General features: G+C 35.8%; 1 protein-coding gene across 3 annotated transcripts in view; it reads right to left on the reverse strand.

Annotated features, from left to right (window-relative positions):
• The window catches only part of KSR2 (kinase suppressor of ras 2), a 202,246-nt gene that overhangs the window by 69,573 nt on the left and 106,867 nt on the right, over positions 1–25,806 (reverse strand). For all 3 annotated transcript variants that reach the window (XM_072415949.1, XM_072415948.1, XM_072415950.1), the window contains 2 exons: positions 9,019–9,088; positions 3,100–3,183 (listed from right to left, as the gene is read on the reverse strand). In XM_072415949.1, the coding sequence (XP_072272050.1) occupies positions 3,100–3,183; positions 9,019–9,088 (154 nt within the window). The remainder of the gene's footprint in view (positions 1–3,099; positions 3,184–9,018; positions 9,089–25,806) is intronic.

A 25,806-nucleotide genomic window follows, 5' to 3' on the forward strand; every position in this document is an offset into this window, starting at 1 on the left:
AAAAAAACACAAAATAGTTTTATAGGTCCAGGTACTAGGTCAACCCAGAGCAATTACATCTGTGCTCTGTTGTCGGTAGTATGAGTGATCAAATGGTCGTTGGTTTGAAAATTGATTTTTGTTTCTGGTTTTCATTTTTTTTTCCTGAAAATTGAGTTCCGTCAATTACATTCCCTGCCGCTGAGAACTTTGTGAAGGTTATTTCAAACACAAAACAGAGTCAAGCATCTCAATGATGTCTCTGCAGTACACAGTGAAAAAGACCTATTATTTAGTGGTGTGCTCTTCACTGTTCTTGGCCATTAGATTTATTTAACTCTACAGTGTGAAGGTGAAAATAAAGGCAGAACCAGTTACATGGCGAGTTAGTCAGGCATTGCTTCTCTTTGCAAAGCACTGACTTGTAGGGAAATGCACAACACAAAAATCAATTACTGAAATTTTGAAAGCAATATTGTCCAGCAGCATATTGAATACATGTTCTTACTTTTTTCTTACTTTTTGTGCTATTTCTTCAAGACCTGTGTAATAATTCAGCAGGTCCTGGACCTTCCAGTAAAAAAAGACCAATTACTGCTGCTCTCAACTTCATGTGCGAGGTGAATGATGGGGTATAATGAAAAGCCCCTATTTCTGTATTTTTATAAACCAGCATAACACAATTATCATTATTGCTTATTATGTATTATTATCATACTTCATTATTATTATATTTTACTATATATGTTGTTATATTAATATAATGCATGATGAATTGATCCTAAATATGCAACAAAGATAAATAATTAAACTCATAAGGCTAAATTTATTGGCATATTTTATTATCTGATCTTCACTGAAATGTTCCAATTTCACTGAAATCAATTACTTCCTTTAAAACACATGGACCTGGAAGATATTTTGCACCAAGGAATATTTTAGTGAAATTCAGATTCACTGCTTTAAAAAAAGAGACACCTTGATGAAGAGCTATTTATGGTTATGGTGTCATGAGCACTCCAAGACCAACAGATTGAATGTTTTGTGGTGAAGACTATCTGGAAGTCAAACTTTATCCCATACGTGCTTCTTATTTTTGTATGATGTGACTTCCTATACTTAGCAGTCTTTGCAGAATAGCTATGCAGTCAAGCTTTCCTACTTTCTTTAAATACAATAACCCACACGTGGCAATACACGTTGACAAATTAACAAAACAGATATTGGAAAAAGTGCTTATGTTGCTCATTGGATAAAAATAACCAGATATGTTTCCTAATAATAAAAAATCCTAATATCCTAATTACCTAATGAATTATTAAGTGAATCCTAATATTTTCTGCATCAATTAGCAATGCCACTACATTCTAGGGGGTAAAATACAGTCTACTGCACACAGTGAGATTAAGGAAGGTCAGTTTGTACATATATGTATATATATATTTATAAATATATATTGCAATGCACTGAAGACATACAATAAATACATTTTAAAAGTCCCTGAACTAAAGTAGCCTAAGTCATAAAGCAAATTTTAGGGGAATCCAAACCCCCCAAACAGAAATGAAATATGTAGCACCCTGTCAGATCCTCTATTCATTTGCTGCAATTTGTTCCCTTTTATTTTCATCTAGTAATCAAGCAAATTCCACAGTCTTGTCTATGCTATTTTCTGAATTGTACCTATGGTTGCCACACAGATTAGATTTAAAAGATATATCTGCCTTTGTGCTTAAACTAGAAGTTTACACAATTAAGTTAAAGTATATGTATATATATATTTATAAATATATATTGCAATGCACTGAAGACATACAATAAATACATTTTAAAAGTCCCTGAACTAAAGTAGCCTAAGTCATAAAGCAAATTTTAGGGGAATCCAAACCCCCCAAACAGAAATGAAATATGTAGCACCCTGTCAGATCCTCTATTCATTTGCTGCAATTTGTTCCCTTTTATTTTCATCTAGTAATCAAGCAAATTCCACAGTCTTGTCTATGCTATTTTCTGAATTGTACCTATGGTTGCCACACAGATTAGATTTAAAAGATATATCTGCCTTTGTGCTTAAACTAGAAGTTTACACAATTAAGTTAAAGTCTGCTTCTTTCTTATAGGTTCACAGGAAGTGACAAGGACACTGCTTTTCAGTCCGGATCAACTTTTTCTATACTTGTTAAAAATGTTCTTAGCTGTGAAGTGATAAATAATGCAGCCAACAAATCTAAGGGCTGTTTAATTTTTTTTCTGTTTTGGGTTTATGCTTTATAGAAAAGATGAATAGCTTGTTCTTCGTAAACTTATACTAGCGATAGAGCATGCTTTTTTACATCGTCGGAATATATGTGCAGGTAAGGAAGTTTGAAGTCACTTGCTCCAAAGTTGACTCCAGTTCACAGATTTAATAAATGTTGAAGCTAGTCGGACAGCAGAGACAGGGAGACAATAGGCATTACTAGAAATAGGTTAGCAACTACAGCCTCTGATTGTCTTTCACCAGAGGTATTTTGTGAGTCTATGTAATACCTTAGAATTATCTTCTTCTATTTGCTACTAAATGGTCTGTTAGGTATACAAGTAAAAGTGTTTTTATTATATCTGTTCAATAATAACTACCCGTTGCTCAAGGCAAAGCTGTTCTGTGTCTTGTGCACACTTCTTCTGTTATCTCAAGAAAAGCAGTTATCCTAGTTCTCCTCTTGAGCATCAGAATAATTTGTCCGTGTTAAGGACGATAGGACAGCAGCTTGGCTTGAATGGTTGAACTGGGCACCACTTAGTCTACAAAATACTGGGTGTTGTAGGCATACATCAGGACAATTTTTTAGGCATTTTTCTGAACTTATATGGACATTAAGGACCTAAATGTGAGAAATGTGTATGCACTACAGTGATGTACTGAATGCGTTTTTTTTTTTTTTGTTTTTTTGCCATGACATACACTTTAAAGTATATTATTGCTCTTGAGCACTTATTTCACCAAAAACAAGTAATGTGATCATATGTTAAATTAAAATCATATAATAGCATTTGCCAAATCTGGAGTATCATTCCAATTGTTCATAGTTAATAGTGAACAGCCACTTCCGACTACATTATTAAAAAAAGACAACATACTTGCAGTTTTTACATTTCAGTCCAAACAGCATCCCTTTTCCACAGACAGTACACGTCTGAGACATCCAATACTTGGTAGAAAACCTAGGGAGCAAGCAAAGGAGATCAGCTTGACTCATGATAAAAACAGTACAATGTTAAGCGGAATAATTCATACTTCTGGTAATACTGATGCACTTCCGAGTTACTACTGATAAGCAAAAGGTCTCTACCAGCCACAAATATATTGTGTCTTTTTTTCTGAGTGACTCAGATCCTTATTTCCCAATTTTAAATCTCCTTAAGAAGGACAGGATAACAGACAAGGCCATTACTCTGAGTACAACTATACACTAGACTATTTTCTTATCAACACAGCAGTTACCTGGGCCAATAAGGGTGGTAGGACAGTGAAGTGGACAGTGACATTTCACAAGCCATTGTCTGTTGTGTACCCTTCCCTTCAGAGGAGGTTACAAGAGTTATCGGAACATTGCTCATTTCATAAAATGGGAAATCCAAGTGCTTCCACCTCTATGACTTTCATCACAGACACTTAACTGAAAATTATTTTTTTTTAAACTGTGATGCTTGACATTTTCAGTGATGGGCTTAGATTTGTGGACAAGACTGGTCTTCTGGCAACCAATCCTCAGGGGTGAGGAGGTCTATCTTATGTTTTATTCTAATGGTATGTGATAATGGGATACCATGAAATTACATATTTAATTAGGTAATTGTACCTGTCTATTTTATACCACATACAGGAGACTTTATTTAAGTTTGACAATTTGCAGAATAAATAGGTAGTGCACCTTGTTATAGTTCCCCATACAAAGAATTACATGGCGTGGGTTTATCTCTGTTTTGTCAGGGGAGAACATTAATCCCTTGAACACTATACAGCAATAAGGTTTGCCTCCTAATGGTCAATACTCATTGTACTCAGTTTAACTTATGATTGATCTGTGTTCAAGCAAGGTCAAAAACTGCATTAGTATCATTAGAAATGTGGGACAATGTATGCCTATGTTTGGGTACACTATGAGTGATTTTCTAGTTGTCCGAGTTCTAGATCTAAATTTCATTAAGGTGTGCTCCACTTTATTTTCTTCTCAAATCTTCAAGGTAGCTCAGTTGAAGATAATCATTTGGGCTGTGTTAGTATTTAAGAACTTTTAAATGAATACAATAAAATTATGTTAGCAGTTTTATTACTATTTTTCACCAGAAGATGAGGCTTTCCCCAAATCAAGACTTAACACTATTAAAGTATAACTAATGCCAGTGTTACGTGTTTTCTGTACAAGAGCCAAGAGCCAATGCATTGAAATGACCTTACCCCCTTCCCCTCCACCACTTAAAGAGTAACTTCAGTTCAGTTATTATGGTCACGTTACAATCTCAGAGCTTTAACAGGAAATAATGTGATTCCTTTACAAGTAAATGACCCTTAAAGTATGTCTGCTTTATCTGTTTGCCCCAAAGTGCAGAAAAAATACATAAATCTATCCCCTGTGACTTAGTACCCTCTAAGCCATGATAGCAGATATAGGAATACGAGATACGAATCATGTCATTCATTCATTCCACCATCCCTTGTCTACTTATCATTTGACCTGTCTACCTAAAGAATCTAAGGTAGAACTTATGGTGAAATTTGAAAGACAAATTTCCTTACAATTCTATAGGATAAACATGATCTAGTTTTAAATTACTTTTTATTGCTTGTTCATATTTAATTGCATCAGTGTGCATAGTCTGGATTTTATTTTAAACAGTTTAATGAACTAACTTTATTATACAACATATTAATCAGTATGAAATAGAAATGTCAATTTTACATCCCCAAATAGTAATTTTTCTTTTTCACATGTATAAACAGAATATAACTAAACTATTAATATATAATTATTACTTGTAATCAAATAATAAATATATAGGCAGAAAATACCATTTTATTTTTTTTCTTCTATGGCTTTAATCTACTGCCTGGTCGTATCCTATTTATATTTTCCACTCTCATAACATACAGCTTCTGCAGTCATAGATGTATTATTTTTTAACAATGCTACTTGAATTTTGCAACAAGAAGGAGCTTCTAGTGTGTGCAGCATGGACATCGCTACTCTTGCCTGATATGAAAGTTTATACACTAAGCATTAACCTAGTCCAATATTCAATGTAGAAAACATCTTATCGATGCAAAGTTGGGGAGAAAGGATTGGGTTCTATCTCGAATGCGCTTACAAAGTGCTTCCATTTCTGCCCAGTAAAAAATTTATTGCAGAACTGCCAAGCCTCGAGTTAATTTGATTTTTTTTTTATCATCCTTGCTGGGAGTTTTATCTCATCTTAATAGTTCAGCTGCTGAAATGGGATTCAAATTCAGGCCAGATCCTCCTTCTTGGGAGATGAGTAAGGGAGCGAGGGAGAGAAGTAGATGAGATTGCTCTCAGGTAGAACAAGAATGGCTCAGTCTTTACTCTTCCTAAACAGGGAAATCAATCACCTTGCATTAAATAAGAAAAGCATTTAACTTCCCTTCTCCTGAAATAACATGGTTAACTCTTTTAGTCCTATACCTTTAATTTAAGGGTATGGAATAAAAAACTTTGGCAATCGAATAGCCATTGGTAACATGTTCGAATTTTAAGCAAAGTTTATATCTTAAAAGGTACACCCCCTAGTCCCTAAAAGAACAGAACAGTGATACAAAAAATGAAACAGGAGCAAAAAGAAAAAATACAACCCAGCTTTTGTTATGCCTATATGGGCAGCCATGTTATTATACAGCCTGTTCAAATAATCCTTGTACTGAAGCACAAGTATCTTGTGGGATATGGGATGATCAGTCTGAAAACTGTTGCTTGGTGAAAGAGTATTGAGAGACTCTGAAACATTACTTTACTACATGTGAGCATTAAAGTTTCTCTTTGCAATCTAAAGAGTGTGCTTATAACCCCATTTTGATGATTGACTCTGAGGCACTATCCACCAACCACCTTGTTAAGGTCCTAAGGGTGTTTGGAGTGTGCTTGGATATATATAATCAACTGGAAGCTCCATTATGTGACTTTTCCCAAGATGAGCCTGGCAGGAGTCTGGGTGTACAGTAAGTTTACTTTTTTTCTCTTGATTGTTCTGTTGTTTAATATTTACATTTTGATGTTTTGTTGTGTTTTTTGGGGGGGTGCTAGGTAATTAGCAGATTTTTTTGTTCTTGCAAAGCCAACTTTAAGCAATACATTCAGATTGTGGTATTCTTTAATGCATTGCAGGGTAAGTAACTACATTTGGATATTAGCCATGAAAAGGAAATGCATTTTTAATATAAATGAAAGCAAAAATTACCAATTGCATAAAATTTGTTTATAATGATTTAGTTATTCTGTTTCCATGTTCCTTAAAATGGAGTTCCTAGTAAGATTAGATATTCCCTTTGGGTCAGTATTAAAACAATTAAGGTTTTCTGATTGCTAACACAATACTGATTTTGTTGATCTGCAAAACAAACCAGCTATTGATTTCGGAAGAAGTTATAGACACAAAGTTACACTTAGCTCTTTCTACTCCCATGGGGCAGTGTAATGAACACCTATTTAAAGATGAAGTTCAGTCCAGTTATAATTTGCCATTACTGTTTTATCCCATCACTTAGCAATATGCTAATTCAAATTTAAAAAAAAACTTTCTATTTCTTTCCTTTCCTTAATAGGCTTTTCTGTACATGCAGAACATCACTAGTGAAAGGAGCTATACAGAGCTTCCTAAAACATTCCTAAAACTTTGCAACACCCTGTCTCTTATGTAAAGAAGTAGGCATTTTTAGGCAGAAAAGATTTGCATAAAGACCACCCTAGATACTGTTACTATTTGATCCTGAGCCTCTATGATTCAAAGAAATTAAATCCAAAAACTCAAACATGCAGACCAAGAATAGGTTGACTGTGGGAGAAAAGCATTGATGATGTTTACCATCATTTATGCAGTAAATGTGTCAGGTTCAATCTGACTTTCTACAGATTCTAATGCACAATGTGGCATTCCTACAGTGTGCAGTGAAGTCAAAACAAGTAATTGTAGTACAGTAGAGAAGCCTGTACAATTGTACAAACTGCACATTAACCTAAAAATCAGCATTAAGAGTTTTGTTTACGCCCTTTTTTCCTATATCTTAAATGAATGTGTTGCATGAAAGTTGTTCCTTTCTTTGCTTTTAATGCTGTCATAAATTAGCTATGATTCTATGTTACCAGTAGGAAGAAAGAGTTTTCCTAAAGTATAATAAACATCCAGTCTTCACCAGAAACTTCTTTCATTGGATGATAGTCTCTGGTCTTAACGAACAGAAAAGAGCAGAAGTCATCAGATTCTTACAAATGTCTTCTACAGAAAAGTTTCAGCAGAATCAAACCTGACCTTCATATATACCTGACAGAATATCAAAAGCAATACTATCAATCACAGGCTCACCATATGAGACATAACCAGCCACCTGAACAAGAATTAATCATTCATCCAAACTGAAGTAAAAAACAAAAATTGAAAGAAGGGCACGAGCTATATCATCAATGGAAAAAGAATTAGCAACATGCAATGACTGAAGAGTGAAAAAAGCATTTGGTAAGTGATAAAAAGTGAATCACAAGCAGTAGTGGAAGTGGATAGCAATTATAGTGACTGCTATGGGGCCTGGAGAGACCTGTAACATTTGGTCCCTCAGACCTCTCCTTTAATTGCAAATCATTGATCTCATTATTGTAGAAAGGCAGCTTCAGGCATGCAATGGCGGGCTGGCAGTGGGGACTGGAATATATTAGGGTCTATTATGGCCTGTCACAATCACAGTTGCCTTGCCCACTAAATATTTGGGTGGTGTGTAGTACCTGGCAAGGGAGAAACTGAGGAGGGATCTGTGGTGGAGACTAGTGCACAAGTGCATAGAGAGCTGCAGCATGGGTAACATTGCTGCCAAGGGCGGGCTGATGGTGGTGGGTATACTGCTGTTGTTTTACTTTCCTTCTATGACCATCCTCAGGCAAGTCATATAAATGTGTCTCACTGGGGTAGCTTAACCTCTGCCTACTGACCTCAATGTGAATAGGCTGGCCTAGGAGGGACACTGCTAGAATGGAACATCCACCTACTGACTCCAATGTATTCCTACGTAAAGAAGTAGGCTTTTCTAGGTGGAATACTTGCACCAGCATGAGAGAAGATAAATTACTATGTTTATCTAGGGTGAAAATCTGACGTATACAGCAGTCCCCTGAAATCCTCCATCATCATTCAATCGTTGTTCACTCCTATGGAGGAGAGCACAGTGGGGTGCCACTTGCTCATCCTCCCCCCCCCCTCTTCATTGAACTGAATGGTGCTGTGTGCACAGCACTCCTTTGTTCATCATTTATCGAAACGTTCATAAAAGATCAACTAACATCCATTGGATATCTCTAAAAGTGTTAGTGTTAGTGTTATTCAGTGCTGTCAGATGCTTTAGTCTTGGATACACTCTCAGAAACACATTATATTGCTGTCTGATTGCTGTATAGATAACCAAGTGCCAAGCAATTTGTTCTACACTTGTAATAAAACATCCTAATTTTTGTAGATAATCTGAATTGAAAATTGTCCATTTATTAAAAAAGTGTATTATCATGAATCTGAGCTAAGGGCAATCTGAGAATATAAAGAAACAAGAAGTAAACAGGCAGAGTGTTAAATTCAGTAAAGTGCTTAAAGGATGTTGTGGGCATGAAATTAAATATTTCCTCAAATAAATTGGTTAATATCTTTTGTAATAAATACACAATGTATTCCCAGGAGGATCCAGCCTGACTACTGTAGCATTTCACAAATAGCACAGATTGCCAGTTTATGGGTTTTTCTATTTCCTGTCTGTAATTTCTTCCTGTGCCTAATGCAGAGCCACATTACCTGTGTTTGATGGAGTTTCCCAGATCTCTTCGTGGAATCTGTGGTGACCAGCGAGGCACTGATAGTGTGTCTGAAAGCAATAAACCATGATGAGTACAAGACCAATAACATTCTATACTTAACACCATAAACCCAATTATAGAATCAAGGATTTAGCTAACAGAGTATACAACTGGCATATTGTATGAATTTGATACGTTATCAGTGAATTCAGTTTGTATATCCAACTACTGTGTTTTATTGGACTGGCCTTGGCATGCTATAAACATTTCCTGAACACATTCACCATAGCTCCCCAATCTGCTGTGTGCTGGTACCTATTCTACACATTGTTAAGTCTTGTTCCTAGTGTAGTGGAAATAATATATTGTTAAAAAAATGATTTATTGTGAATCAAACAGTAAACAGATAAGGTTACTGTCACAAATATATAAAATATTTATTAATATATTTATAATCAATTCACCTAATATAATAAAAATATAAGTGCCTCCTCTTCTTGCACCCTGCAGCCCAAATCATAGTCACGTGTTCTAAAATTCTAGTCAGAAAATTTACAAAACTATTACAAATAATTTAAAAGCTGACAATTTTAAGGTGTCACCTCAAAAATCTTATTTGTGAACATTACTTGGCTTGAGGGAAGTTAAAAGCAACCTGCCAATAACCCTGCCAGAACAGATTAGAAGATCTAGTACATGGCTGTCCAAACCCAGGCCCAGAGGGACACATACAGGACAACATTTTCTGATAAAAAGACTGATTTTTTTCACTCTTTATAAACCAAGCCTTACTAAATTTAGTGCTGTCTGTTAGAGAAATACTAAAAAATGTCATTCTTTACCGGGGATCACATGGTACCTACGAAGGTTTCCAGGGATTCCTTGGACTGTGGCTGATTGACCTTGCATTTGATAATGCCTGCTCGGGACCATTGGTAGAGTAAGCTGAATGATGTTTTTAGCTGTCCATAAACATGGTATTCTAGCCAACAGTGTAAGAGATGAATTATTTACACTTGCCACCAATTTAGGAGGATTTCCCACTGATCCCCAATAAAAGGGTTTGAGCAGGGGTTCCTCAAGGGTAAAAAGTTTAAGAAAGGCTTTACTAAAAATATCTACTGATCCTGACCATCTAGGACTAGGTAGGAAAATTTTTGCATCCTTTAAATTATACTTTTGCTTCCGAACCTGTGAGTGTAGACTAACTGGACACTATTAGAGAGAACTACAGGTCAAGGTCCTGTTTTTTTCACAACCTACACAACCTTTGTAATTTGCAGTTTTATATATAAATTTGGCTTAAAGAGTTTGGGTGCTTATTGTCTTATGCTTCTCAACCATAGCCATGCCCTCTCTGACCATTTCAAACAAATGCCTGAATATTTTAGAGATTAATTACAAAGACATTTCCTTTGACAGCTGTGGATGTTAGGGTCCATTTACAGATAGTTACATTCTTACCAAACACTTCATCAAATAATAATGTCGCATATGGTATGAAATGATATGCATCTGATAGATTTAGATTGCTTCCAGGTTTCCATACCTGTTTGAAGTTGTTTAATAACTGGAAGATGTTTGAATAATTACTATGCACCTGCTGGGAGGATGCTGGAGCCAAATTAAATGTATCTGGTGGCCACACAAAGTTTGGATGCCATGAATTGTAAACCACTAATATATAATACAGTAAACTCTGGACTGTTTATTAGTATTTTAAACATTTTTCAAAAAATTATTGGGTATTTATTTTCAAATGAATACTTCCTATATACCAGCTGTTAACCTGTAAGTATTAGATAATACTTACCAGCTGTCATTAGAAAACTGGATTACATTTATCTTAGTGACCAAGTCTTACACACTGAATGCATGTTAGCATTTATCTACTGTAGTATATTCCTGTTTTCTTAGGATATATATATGGAGAACATAAAAAGAACATACATAGTATAGTTCTACAATACATATGTCAGCATGTTTTAGTCAGACAAAAGACTTTGCAGATACAGAAAAACTCCCGTTGATTTGCCAAAAACATATTATAATCTAAATGTCCAGTTATGAGATAGGAATATACAGGATTTTGTGGACTGAAACTGACAAGAAATTGTGTCAGCTCTGGCATATTGTACTTTGCTCATCTATAAATGCTTTCCCCTCTCCCCAACACAGTGGTTAAAGTGAAACTAAACCCAGTTCATAATCACCTGTCCTTGGTCCATGTTGGGTGCCAGCTAAGTGGACTATCTGAGATTACCCAGGAAGAATGCACAGGACTCTGGACAGCTCTGTCCAAGATATTGCAAAACATTTTTAATGGTCTATTTAACAGACTAAAAGGGAACAAATATGCACAGATAACAGATATACACAATGTCAACATGTTTCACTGTGTCATATTTTAAATAACAAAAAGCTAAGCCAAAATGCAGTAGCCATGTGTGAAAAACTAAGTATACCCTGTGGTTGAACAGCCTGTAGAACCAACTTTACCAGCAAAAAGTAATTTTCTGCCTGACTTTATTAGTCTTTCACATTATGGTGGAGAAATTCTGGCCCACTCTTCTTTACATCATTGCTAAAGTTCATGTGTGAACTTGATTGTGTAAAACTCTCTTAAAATTTCCCTAGAGTATTTTGATCTAAAATAAGTCTGGACTTTGACTGGGCCATTGAAACCCCTTGATTCTTTTCTTTTTCAGCCATTCTGAAGATTGTAGATTTGATGGTGTGCTTGGGATCATTGTATAGTTGCAAAACCATTTTCTCCATGCTTTAGCTGTTGCAAAGATGGCCTTATATTTGACTCCAGAATACTTTAGTATATGGAGGAGTTGGAGGTTGACTCAATGCCCCCAAGGTGCCCAGGTTCTGTGGCTGCAGAAAACACAATCATACCCCTTTCACCCCATGCTTGACAGTTGGCATGAGGTGTTTGCGCTGATGTGCTGTGTTTGCCTAATGTGGCAAGCTATACTGCTACGTTCTTTTTAGAATGAAAAGGCCTTCTCCTGGCAACATTTCCAAGCAAGCTATACTTGTTTAGACTTTATCCAAATGTACGTCATTAACATTTTTAACATTTAACATACTATGTGAGGCCTGTACAGTCTGGGATGTAGCAATTGGATTTTTTGCAATTGCTTTGAGCAGTGTGAAAATTCACCTGGGGTGCAGGGATGTCCAATTCTGGGAATATTGGCAACATTGGATTGGCCGCACCTGGCTGCAACTTACCCTCTGAATTACATATATATATATATATATATATATATATACACTAAAAAAAATAGCCAATGATCAGTGCTGTTAAACTGAGTGTACTATATGTATCAGTCTCCAACTAACCAGAAAAACTGGATTTTTTTTATTAATAGCAGTCAGTTTGGAGTGGCCACAAAAAATAAACTGCACAGCAAGGAGTCCTGTGGTTTTAATTATAGATCTGTCCACTGAATTTTCAAGGAATGGCTCCAAGACAGAAGTAATTAACTAAACTCCACTGTCTGGGTCCCTGGAATTTTCTTTGGTAACAGTCTGAGTTTACAAGCCAACATGAAAATTCCTTTTATTTGTCTCCTCGTTGTTCAAGTACCAAAAGGTAAAAATACAGATAAAGCAGAATCCCAAAAACTATGGTTAGACATTTTATTTGGATATATACCTTAATTTATAACTGCCACAAGCTGATGAGCTCAGCATAAGGAGGGGAGATATAAAATTGTAAGGCCCATATTACTAAAATGGGTTATTCAGTTAAGATGAAAACTTTCCATGGCATTGCAGATAAACTGAGTGATTGTGCAGAACTGTGAGAGCAGTGGAGAGATGTCAGGGATAGCACACAGTGAGGAGGGTGGAAAACAGAGGATAACACACATTAAATGCAATTTCATTTTTATATTGACAATTAGCAATTGCAATCATTTTAAAATAAATAAAACCTAAACAATGGTATAACAGAATCCATTACACTTCCTTTGATAGTTACAACAGAATGTGTTGCACAAGCTTGCTTGTTCCAGAGCATCCCTACTGCCTCCGTATTCATCAGTTCTCAAATTCTGTTTGTCAAGCGTGTTGCATGTTGTTTGCCAGGTGTGTGTGTGTGGAAGTAACTTGGCATTCTCTGCGTTATTCCACATTTTACCACAGTCAAGCATAGGTATAAATGAAGGAGGATGGGTGACAGCCCTATTATCATAGGTGACAGCTAAGTAAGACCTCTTGTTGACAGGTGACAGGTCCACGTTTACTTTCTGTACGTTAGGAGGTAGAAGTTGAGAGACGGCATCAGCCTGATCCTCTTGTTTTGGTTATCAGCTGAGTGCAGAGGGGACACACATTATGCAAAAAGAAAATGTAGATATAGGATGAAGGTCTCGAACATATGACACCAAGCTGCTCATTGCCAAAGTGACAGGTGACGTTTTTGCTTTTGAAAGTGTGCAGTTCATGCCCTATTTAAAGATGCTAAAAAACTCTAAATATAACATTTAGAGTAACTGCAAATAGATTTTTATGATATTTCCACTAGAAAAAAAACTCTTACACACATTAGACAACAAATCCAGCTAAAGGAAAATTTCAAATATTTCTGTAAATCTCTCTAGGTACACTCTCTAGGTCTTTCTTATCACACATTTAGCACATTGTCAATATGGCCATATAAGGGGACTGAGACATAAAAAAGTCCCAATTACAGGACCTCCTAAGACACCTGACCTAAGTTTAAAGGAAAATGTATTTGGTATATATTCAACCTGGAGAAAATCACATACATTCAGAGTAACAAATGAACCACAAACATGCAGGATAGCTCAAAACCCAAACTTCATCCCATCCCACGTCTTCCTTGGAATTTCCTAAACTTACTTTCACTCCATCCTCAGGAAAAAATAATACAAAATCGCATTGGGAATTGCAGAATTGTACCCTAGTTTGTGTTATTACACGTGCTATCTGGTTATACACATCCCTGCTAGAAGTGATGTGGTCAAATAATGTAATAAATTACTTTTGCTTCCCTACGAATAGACGCAGTTTATGAGAAACTATAAAAATGTTCAACCTGTTCCCAAAATACAAAACAATATGTTTGGCCAAGCAGGATGTAATAGAAAAATATGTGTGATTATAAATTCTAAGAAAAAATGCATTGACAACTGAACATTGAGGATTGCTGAATTATAAGTTGATCTATGAAGTGCAAATGTTTTTACTTTATGAATTCAGCAAAGTTCTTTCTGCCATTAACTTAAGTACGAGGGACACAGAACAGTAAGGGGAGCACAAAACATAAATAACTACAAAGAAGTGCAAAAAATATTATTGGCACTGAGCTTTTATTATCTCTTTCTCACCTTTCCAGCTACTAAATTCTAGAATTAAATGCACATTTTTGTTTATGTGGGCATATTGGAGGAATTTTAAAGCATAAAGATTTTCCAAGGCACAATATGTCATGTGCATTGTGTTACACATACATTCTACATGTCCTTTTGTTAAACAGTTACTAAACTGGAATACAAAGATGTAAACTAACCATATAGTAATGAATGCGATTTCTGCTTGAAATGAAATGTGAAGAAATGACTGCTCATGTTATTACAAATATATCCATTTGCACCCAAAGCCTTCCATACAGTATTTGGGCTTTCTGAAGAATGCAATAATAGGTGTACTGGAGGGATAATTGTCAGTGCACCAAATCTTTTAAACCTCTAAGCGAAGTTCAAATAAAGAATAACAAATAGATAAACAACATTTTCACTGTATCTTTGGTCCTGTCTGAGTTCTCTACTTTTTAAATATGGAACCCTCTTTAGGGTATGGTTATAAGGAAAGGGGGTGTTTCACAGTCCATATGAGAGAATTGGGCAGAGCTGATAACATTGCTTGGAATTTCTCTACAGCAGAGGAACTGTATTTTTGGCAAATAGGAAGTTAGGTACACAATGGATTTCTGGAAGGTCAACAGATACTTTTCTGCAATTTATTTTTTTTGCCCTAACATACCCTTTAACAAACTTGGTGCCGAACTGCAAACTGGTGCCATAAAAACAAGACAACCTTTTTATCTAGATCTTTTGTATATGACTTGAGAGAGAGAGAGTTCACAATTTTGATATGCAGCTGCTCCTTCATTGTTCAGACCTTCTTCAATGGTTACGAAGTACAATGAAGGGTCTGTACTTTTCACCAGCACATGCACTGGACTGTAAATATAAGTTTAAAAGATTACAAAAATACTTTTATCACCACAATAAGAAAGAGAAGAAAATGGTTGTCATGATGTCACTTCATATTTTTCACTCTGCTCAGCCCATAGTTCACCCTGGAAATCATCCCTTGACAGGAAAATAAAATGCCAATCCAGTCCATTCTGGCAGTGACCATGGAATTAAATGCTTTGTTGTAAGAGCCAGGATTTTATGTCAAGGCACACATCAATCTTCGTACCGTATGCTTCTCATGTCATTACAAAAGTGGAGGACTGGGGGATTTCAATTACAAACAAATGGAGGTTTTAGGTAATTCAAGTTTACAGTATAAATAGTTGACAGTACCTGTATTCTTCAACATGATCCAGTGCCAGAGATTCAAGCTGGGTGTCTAATTTTCTTTATTTTTTAAATTGGGATAATAAATATCATAGATAACTGCATACCTTTATCATCTCCTAAGGAAGATTTCTATTTTATATTCAAATGAACTGAACCATTCACAACACTGTATAGTAACACAGCACTTCTCCACCGCCACATACACACACCTCACAGTTCTGGCCAGACAGTAAATAATATACTACGGGTGTAAAAGACACAAGACCAGCTTTATATATTTATTTTTTTTTAGTTTTTGTGTTTACATGCACTAAAAATATGGATGTAAAAAAAGTATTAAAAAAACACATATTTTAACATCTTTGCCTATTTGTCAGCCTATAATCATAGAAAAAAACATGAGCAGGGTAACTACCATAGTTTTTCAAAAAAGCATTTTTTTTTACCATGGTAACAGTGGAAGGAGCGGATTCAATGAATACCAATGTTCTACATTCGCTGCACACTGCAACAAAAATGACAGACACAGCAGTATGCCATTAGGCTTTCATTTGTAGGCAACATATTGCAATGTGGGAACGTTGTACTGTGTTTTAGCTAGGAAGGAAAAGTAAACTTTATTATTTAAGAAAGGAATATGAACTCATTATGACATCATAATTCAGAGGGGTTTTTACATGTATTGTTGGGTTTTTACTGCAGTGAGAACTCCTATCTGAAATAATGAAGGGATCTTCTGCAAATTTCAAAACAATTTATTATTTTAGGAATAGTGTGTTTCATGCATTTTGGTAACACATATAGTTCAAAAATTGTCCATGATAAGTTTAGGTTATAATGTGTGCAAAAATAAATATAACCTACAAGTGAATTTTCTTTTCCCACAGACTGATTCTTGACTATTGAAAGCCTCTATGACATCTAGGCAGCTTGCAGAGAAGCTGCCCCCCTGGGAGAGGCAAATGATATGGTGCATCATGGGGGTGTTCAGACTCTTATGAGATGCCTCTTATTATAATGACGGAACAGAAGCCCACCCATCTTCATGAGTCTTTCTTCCTCTCAGTGCTAGATTCATCCAAGCAGATCCAGCTTACCACATGGGAAGAATGTGGACAAACAGACATAATAAACTTCAACACAGAGAACACTGTTAGGTCCATAGCCCAGGACACAACTGGCTTCACACAGATGTAAAGGCATGTGCTAGGGACCAGGAACTTTGGGTCTCTTAATATAAGACCTCCAAGAGATGGGTCGTAAAAATACTGACATGACTTACTTCTATGAATGCATTATAAAACCTTTCCTTTCCCATTTGAAGGATTGTGTACCCTGAGACTAATACATTTTTTTCTGACCAGTATTCTGTTTTATTTTACATAAATTAGGATCGATGAAGTAAACAAGTACTGTACCCTTGTATAAACTTATTGTAAAAAAATATTTTTTTTTAAATTAATGTAATTAATTATTTTGACATTTTTAAATGTTTGTGCACTTTATACTCTTATTCTATATTCTTTTTCATACCGGTAAGACTACCAACACACCCTTTTTTAATGTAGTTACATTGTGTTTAATGGAGGATGCTGAAAATTAATATCAGCCTTAGCTTTATAATGTTTGCATTACCCAGGTGGAACATAAAGTATTGTTTTTAGAATAAAATTGTTTTTAGATTAATCTCAGCAAAAAGACATTTCAATTTATTACCTTTATTATGCAGAAACCAGACTGGATTTACTTATAATAAATCAAGCAAGGGATGTGCTACTCAAGATTCATCTTCTGAAACACTGAACTAAATGTGTAGGAATTTATCTACAGTAGCTATTAAGAGACAAAGATAATGTATTTGTCTTTTGGCAATTGATAATTAACTGCCAGAGTTTTTCTAAGCAATTGCAAACCACAGTAACCCCATTCCAGTACAGCTAAAATGACTGCTAAGAATTTACATAAAGGAAGATTGGCAAAAAAGCATTACTTTACATCTTTAGCATTTTAATAATAAAACATTTAATGCTAGCCTTTAATAGTGGCCAAAGCATTAAAACCGTCAAAAAATTGCAAACAAATTTTGTTGCAAATGAAAAAATGTGTTGCAAATAAAAAAAAATAAGATGTGGCAGAAAATGATCAAATATGACCAAGGACCTATTTCCTTGCTCTCAACTCAATGCCTCCTCCTGGATAGCTTACCATTCAAATTATTCCTGAGAATGCTTTTGAGCACCTAAGAGGAGGAGAACATCGTCACCCATGTCTCCTGGCTGACATTACCTTTTTGTTAAATCTTCATTTTTATTTTTTTTAGCAGATCATTTTGTTTAGGGGGTGGAAGCTGGGAGCAAAGCAGATCGTCCATTTGCATGGAAGGTCCACTTCAATGTAGCAAGTACAAAAAAGTTTGTATTTCTTTCTGTAACAAATTGATGAAAGTGGTTTTGGTCACAGATCAAAAAAGTCCATTTTCCCTTTCGCTGAACTCCAGTAATTGATCTGAACTGCAGGGCAGAGCATTAACGGTTTATGTAGGGTGTCTGGTGTCCTCCAAATGTAATAGGTGTGGGGAAAATCATTTATATTTCCATTTACTATGGAAAAGGTGAACCTTTTAGGTGAATCTGTTAACCTTTAGTCTGCCAGATGTCAGTCAAAGCAGTATTCTATTTTACCTGGCTTATTCAGTTAATACAAACAGCAAGGACGAGGTGTAAAGTTCAGTAACCCATTTGGAAATCATCTTCAGCCAATTAGAAAACAGGAGCCTATAATCTAAGTGCTCATGCATTATCACTGTTTTGGGTTTCTCACCAAGCGTGAAACCTGCACTTTTCTGTCCAAAATGGAAACCAAGAATACGTTTTGCTCAGGATGTAGAACACCTAATGTATAAGCCACATATATAACAAAAAATTACTAAGTGTTCCTTTGATTACAACATGTTTACAATGTAATTGTTGTACTCTCTGAGCCCAGGCTCTCAAAGACCTGTCCAATGGGTACACAACCATGCAGTGATCAGAGGCAGCACACCAATGAGCTTATCTGTTGTTTGCTCCTGTATATTTTTTCTTCCTCCTTTTATCAGCATGTGAATAGTTTGGTTCCTTGTGCCCACTCTGAGCGTTGGGAGCTACAGGGACTAATACTAAGTCACATTTAGATATTTATATGGCTTGTTTTAAATTCACTAACTTTAATGCAATCCTATTAAAGCCTACTATTTTTTTGCCAGTTCTACATGGATTCCTATGGATTAAGTGAGTTTTTGAAACAACAGCTGCTACAAAGTGTTTAATAGAAATTAGGGAGATTGTCAAACATAGGGGCTCTATGGGCCTGAGTTATTAAAGGCTGGAGAGGATACACTTGTCATGTTTAAAAGGAGCAAACTGGAAGGTATGGGAAATGTTTCATAGGGATTCATGGACCCTAGTTATCTGCTGAAGTATTTAAAAATCCACAAAGGCAGTATTTCAATTACTTTAGATTGGTTAAATAGGGAATAGGTGTAATTAGGCCTAATTGCATTCACATAGAAAAGGATCACATTGCCCTGATAGGGTGATTAAACAATTATGCACTAAATATAAGCTTAGTTTTACAGACTATGGGTTTACAGGGTGTTCAATGAAATAAATATTCTTGGATTTAGAAATGAGATTGGAGAAAAAAAAAAAACCTAAAGTGGACATAAACTAAAAAAAAGTCACTAGGAGTTATAACTAATTGACAGAAGAGACAAGGAAAGTTTTTAGCCTAAAAAAAGCCCTGATTCCCGATGGCCATTAGTTTTAGCCCTACACTGCACGGTGCAATGCCGCATACAGAGTCATACATCAGGGATAATGTAAGTCCAGGTGGTACATTATCAGTTGTCATAAAATAAATGAGGAAGTTTGCTTATTTGGGCTTTCTTTAAAATGAGATATAAAAGTAGTAAAACTCGGTAAGGCTAATCTAAGGAAGCCAATTCAGAGAGTCAGTGAGCACATCTTTGACAGAAGCATTGTTTTCTATCATCTCTCATTGTATCAAGGGCTCATATTTTCTGTTATATATAGTTATTGCTATCTTCTGTAATGTAGCAAGATGAAGGGCTCTAATTCATGGAGACATTGTAAACAATGCCTGTGTTCTGGTCTGTATGGTGATTTCATTTAGACACAGTGACCAGATGCACATGCAGTTACGCCAAAAGTATTTAACCCTTTATAAAACTCTTTCTTTTTTGCAAAAACGCATTTCTACATTTTCTTTTACAAAAACAATTTTACAGGATGACAGACTGAATAAAGTCTATGACAGTTAGTGGCTTTCTACAGACATGAAATCATAGTTTGCCGATTGGAAAATTTGAGTGTTTGAGTTTTATGGATGCCACCAATCTAATTTTCATGGGACAGACATAAATAAAGGGTTTGTAGGTAACAGGGGAGGTCAAAACCACAAAAACATATCTGAGTGCACATTTGAGTGTTAAATCATCCACCGGCATCATCTTGATCTAATGACAGAATTTCCACTGCTCCTCACCTATAGCCATAACAAAACCACTACAAAAGTGTGGATCATATATCCAATAGTGTTTTTTTTTCCAAAAATGTAATGCAGAATAAAACAGGTTGTCCCCAAATAATCTGACATAGGGACAACTCCTAGATACGAACGGGGCTTCCCTGCTTGTTTGTGTGCAGGACGGAGGCTTGATGGGGGGAGGGGGGCGGTTTGCATGACTTGCAAAAGTCTTTTGCTTTTTCTAGTAACTCTTTAATGACCAAGAAAAACTCTGCAGTTGTTTCTTTCTCCATAAAGTTTCTTTTTTTTTTGCTTTGTTTGTGATTAACTCACAGTAAGGATTTTATACAGTAACTGGCACCACGCTGCCTATTAATATGTTGAGACAAACATCTGTCCTAATTGCATTTATTAAAATAATGTACCTTTTCAGACTTACACACAAGTTCAACTTAGGAACAAACCTACACTCCCTATCTTGTATGTAACCAGGGGACTACCTGTAACTGTAACTACTTCTTGGTGGGAAGAGCTAAGTATTATGATATAGGTGAATACTTTAAAATCTGTATTTTACTGCTAAAGGCCTCAGTAGGCATAGGAGATGGAAGTACTACTCATGCCATTAATGTCTATTGAACATCTGAACATCCACTTTTATTGAGCTTACCTTTGCCTGTGCACCTGTGCTCTTAATTTGCAGATCTCATACATTACAAATTAATTAAATACTGGAATAGGCTGTCATCTATATACTCAGGAAATTTCATCCTTCATTTATTCCTACGTTTTCACCTTGCTCTATTCAGCTGCATTTCTATTAGACAAATACAATGACTTTCACTGATTTGCTTGTCAATTTGAAACCAGCAGGTTATAAGCACAAAGTGAAGTAAGTATAAGATCACAAGTTGAGTTTATGGATTATTAAGCAATTTGCAAAGAAAAATGAATAGCTTTCATTAGCAAACATAAAAGGAAAAAGCCTGGCCACAACACACAGAAAACAGCTGTGAAATGTATACACTGGGATTTGACTTAGCAGTACTTCCTGGATGGAGAACACCTTTGGCACTCATGTTTTGGAAACCTGCAGAGTAGATTACTGCTACCTTCTACGGAAGGAATAAAAAAGAAAGAGACCTTTTTACATTTTCACAAAAACACTTTTGTTTATTTATTTACTTATTTTGGTTTTTGGCCGGGAAGTCTTGTGGTTTAATTCCTCCATTGTTCATCAAAGACACCTTCCTTTAGAAGCTTGCTCCTTAGCATAGATATGCGAAGAATTCATTATTACCCCAGTAGAAAAGTTTACTATGAAAAATTGTTCTACATTTACAGGTATTATCTGTCAGCTTTTCCTGCCCACATTTAATAAAATAACGATAATGGCATCAAGTGGGAAAATGTCTAGCACTCCCATCATGCAGTGCTAGGTTTCCAGATCTGAATCCTGACCAGGACTTTATCACTATGGATTTTGTTCTCCCTGTATTTGTGAGGGGTTTATCCACATTTGAAAAAGCACACTGATCAGTTAGACCATGTAAAATACTTTTGACTAGGTGTTCCCCAAATGGGCTCCAAGAAAATAATATTAATCAAAATGTCAGTAAAGCCATAAAAAGACAAAAACAAATGGCTGAATAATAGTAAAACAAACACACAAACAGTAAACATATTTGTTTCCATTCAAATATTTCAGGTAAAGTTACATAGTTACATAATTACAAAGTGGTATAGTGAAAAGCCAAGCTATTGTTAAATAAATGTTAACTTTAAAAGATGAAACTCTGGGCACTTGAAAAAAAAAATAAAGAATTTGGCTAGAACTAGAACCTGAACCTACACAGTGCCATAGTGCTCATACTTACAAAATATGCATCACACCAAGACTGTGCCACAACAAAACATCTTACAGACACATTTAAACCTCAGTGCAATCATCTTTAGGCACTAAAACTTTTCCACTAACACTTTCAGCTAATCTTGCACTCATGGTTCCAAAATGGATCACTTCTGCACCAGCTACATGAACCTTCTCCAACCCCATAGCTAAACTCCCTGGCACTCCCCTTGTAGTACTGATCCCCTCTGCAACACTTTATCAATTACAGCCCTGCCACCATGGATCGCCTTGTACTTTCTGTATCTCCAACTCCCTCCTTTGCATTCATTATCCCTCTTTTCTGCTATTAATATTCTTTGTTTTTTATATATAATGGCAACAGTATGTATGTATACATTTTGCTAAGCATTTATCTAAAGCTATACATCTAGCACTAAAATGTGCACATACATTTTATTGAGCAAGATAGGAAGCATGAAAACCAGTGATCTATTTTTTTCTGTGCATTTACATACAATGTTACACACCAGGCAAATATCTACATACACCAATGATATGGATATACAGGAGATTTTTTCCTTGACAAACTATTGTCTCATCACACAACTAATAGCAATGACACCATCTTTTCTATTTTATTAAATAAATTTTTCTGCCTATTATCACCCATCCCGATGACTAGACAATGGAGGAGTAGGACAGACTCAAAAGGATATCTCTTTGCCCACTCCAGTTTTAAGCATGCTCCTTGTCAGCATACTTGCAGACCTGATGGGTGCCGAGGGCATTGAAGGAAAGGGTATACTAGCTAGCTCACACCAGTCCTCTATACCACCCTCCAATATATGGGCATGGAGAGTATACCATAAAGCACCTGAAATCTTTAACAAATCAAAAGTACCAGGGTAACTAAAGTGTATCCAGCGCTGCAAGGTACTCTGGAATTGGATAAAAAAAAAAAAGTTTTCTCATATGTATATATATATATAAATATATATGCACACAAATCTTACAGCTGTAACTACTGGAGGTAGGCAAGTATAGGAGTAGTTGCTTTGCACAAGGGGACAGAGGAACATTAACTGATCTTTATTACAGGAAGTTCCAACACAGAGGCTATGCTTCATGATTAAGTTCTGCATACATACAGATGAAATACACAAAAAATACCAATATTTTCTTTTGTTGGAGTTCAGCTTTAACGCTATTAATATAGCTGACTTTTTTTCCTGGGATTTAGTATTGACGCATGTGCCAATTCACTTGTAACTAATCTTGCACAACAATTTATTCAAGCCCCCTCTGGCAATCAAAGGGTCCTTGCAAATACTGTTGTCCTTTATTTTTTTCATAAGTTGCTTTTCTAAGAGGCTTACATTCTATAGCACAACACAGAACCTTCCCATGACTCAAGTGACGACAGTGATGCTGATTATATTAAATTGCTGATGGAGATTTAGGCTGGCAGTGCCACAGGGAGCGAGATATATCCTTTCTGAGGCTATATATACACATCTATCATCATCACAAACACTAATTACATAGTAAGAATATGGATGAGTAGCAAAATGTTTTCAACAGCACTTTTACTGACGATGGGAGAGGGACTGTCTATTTAAAACAGTGGGATGTTTTAAATAACCAATAATGTTACATATAAATCTCACTTTTTCGTCATTGTAGGACTCCACCTGTTGAGTTAAAAGGACTTTACTCCTAAATCATTAGTTTCAAGAAAGAGTTCTTTGATGTGCAGCAGTGAACTAATTGAAGTCTATTTATTGACTTATAATTTTTTTTTATATGTGTCCTGTTGGGGAGATTTTTTTCATTTCTTGTCTCAGAGATGCAGGAGAAGATAGAGGCCATTTCCTGTAGACAGTGGTCACAAGGACAAAAAAGTAATATTGAACCTTCCCAGGAGAGGAAAAGATGGTTCCCGTTCTTTCTAAAACTAGTTACCATTTTTTCCTATTTGTACACTTTAACCTAGTATATTTTAGCAGAGTCTTTGAAAGTCTGAAAAACAGTAAATTCAGTGTGAAATTAGTTGGCACAGAACAATGGCCCTGATTTATTAAAGTTCTCTAAGGCTGGGGAGAATACACTTTGATCAGTGAAGCTGGGTGATCCAGCAAACCTAGAATAGATCTGGTCCAGGATTAAAAACATTTGCTAGGAAATAGCAAATGATTTTAACGAATCCATTCCAGGTTTTTTAGATTACCCAGCTTCACTGAAGAAAGTGTATTCTCTCCAGCCTTGGAGAGCTTTAGTAAATCAGGGCCAATGTCTTAATACATCCATCTATATATACATTCCACAAGCAAAAGGAAATAGCCAGTACCATTGGGAGCAAGTGATTTCATGTGACAGTGCTGGGTCACAGTGTCAGTGTGCCAAGGCCTTGCCTTTTACCCAAACATTTTGTTGTTAAATGGTGTCCCTTTTCCTATCTAACATTTATTGGGGTGTGATTTACTAAAGAAATTTGAACTGTTCACTTACCAAAGCAAATTATCACCTTGCAAGGGATGTTTTACAGAGCTTACTATAAAAGGTGATAGTTCACTTTGCAAAGAATACTCAATAATGTGCAAGAATGTCTAAAAAAAATTGCCCGGAGTACTTTTAAGTTTTGCTGTTTATGACTAATTGCCCTGCCCTGTGAGCTACTTTCTTATCTAAAAACATTACTACCATAACATCTATAGTGAATAACATTCATGAAGTTGTTACAGTAGCACTTGTAAAAGGGAAGGGATATTTAAGGAAACAAATGAACAGTCAGTTTTTGAAAGTGTTGGAAAGAGGAAAAATATGCACTGGTAAGGATCTGAGTGACTCTGATGGTTTGTACCACTAGCCAATATCCAAGGCTTACTAATGTGAAAGGGTCTTTGTGTATGTGGGGAGGGAGTCACATCTTGTTTTATTTCACATAAGAGCTATTGTAACATCCATTCCTAAAATTATTTTATGTATGAAGACGTGATAATACACAATGCATTGCAGCTATCTGCATATGGTGCCCCAAAGCCACAGAGTGCCCTTGCTCATACTGTTGACGATTGTCTACAAGTGGGCATCAGATTTGAATGAAGCAATGGAAGAAGGATCTGCTGCTAATATCTAGGTGCCAGAAAACACAGAACACCTTCTCACCTTTAATGTTTTAATGGCTTATCAGCCCCTCTCTAGATCAAATATGTCTTAACTGGATTTGTTTTGGGAGGATAAACATTGTTTATGCCACTTTAAAAAAATCCCAATCAATAAAATCGAAAAATCATGGAAATATACATATTTGATTCTGATCTTTTTACTTTATTTGAGCCATGTACTGTATGCTTGCATCTGATGTGGGAGTTAAGACAGCACTTTAGACTCTAGGTGGCTAAAACGTTTAATTGTAAATAGGCAACACGCCAATCTCATTATGAGTCGCTGTTAGGAGTGGGAGGAGCACATCAAAGTCCTGTATTCCCAGTCATAATAGGTATTACGTGAATGCACACTACCCACACAGCTATCTTTGTGCAAGGCAGAAGTCTGTTTTCAGACACTGTGCAGGTGCAAATCTAACAGACACATTAAAAGCTCTCCCTTCAGTCATGTCATTTGTTATTGACAGATTTTCTAAGCATTTTGTTAAGATACCTTACGTAAACCACTAAAGCCAAGCACTTCAGATGTCTTGTTGGCATTTAATAGAATCATTCAGTTTAAATCTTTTCTCAAATGTACACATTTAGCACAGTCCTGGGGCTTTTCTGAGCTCTATTATAATATGCTCTGTATACCCCTCTACCTGTCAGATAGCATAAGGGATACA

This window comes from Pyxicephalus adspersus, chromosome 6, assembly GCF_032062135.1.
Source record: "Pyxicephalus adspersus chromosome 6, UCB_Pads_2.0, whole genome shotgun sequence".
Taxonomy (NCBI): domain Eukaryota; kingdom Metazoa; phylum Chordata; class Amphibia; order Anura; family Pyxicephalidae; genus Pyxicephalus; species Pyxicephalus adspersus.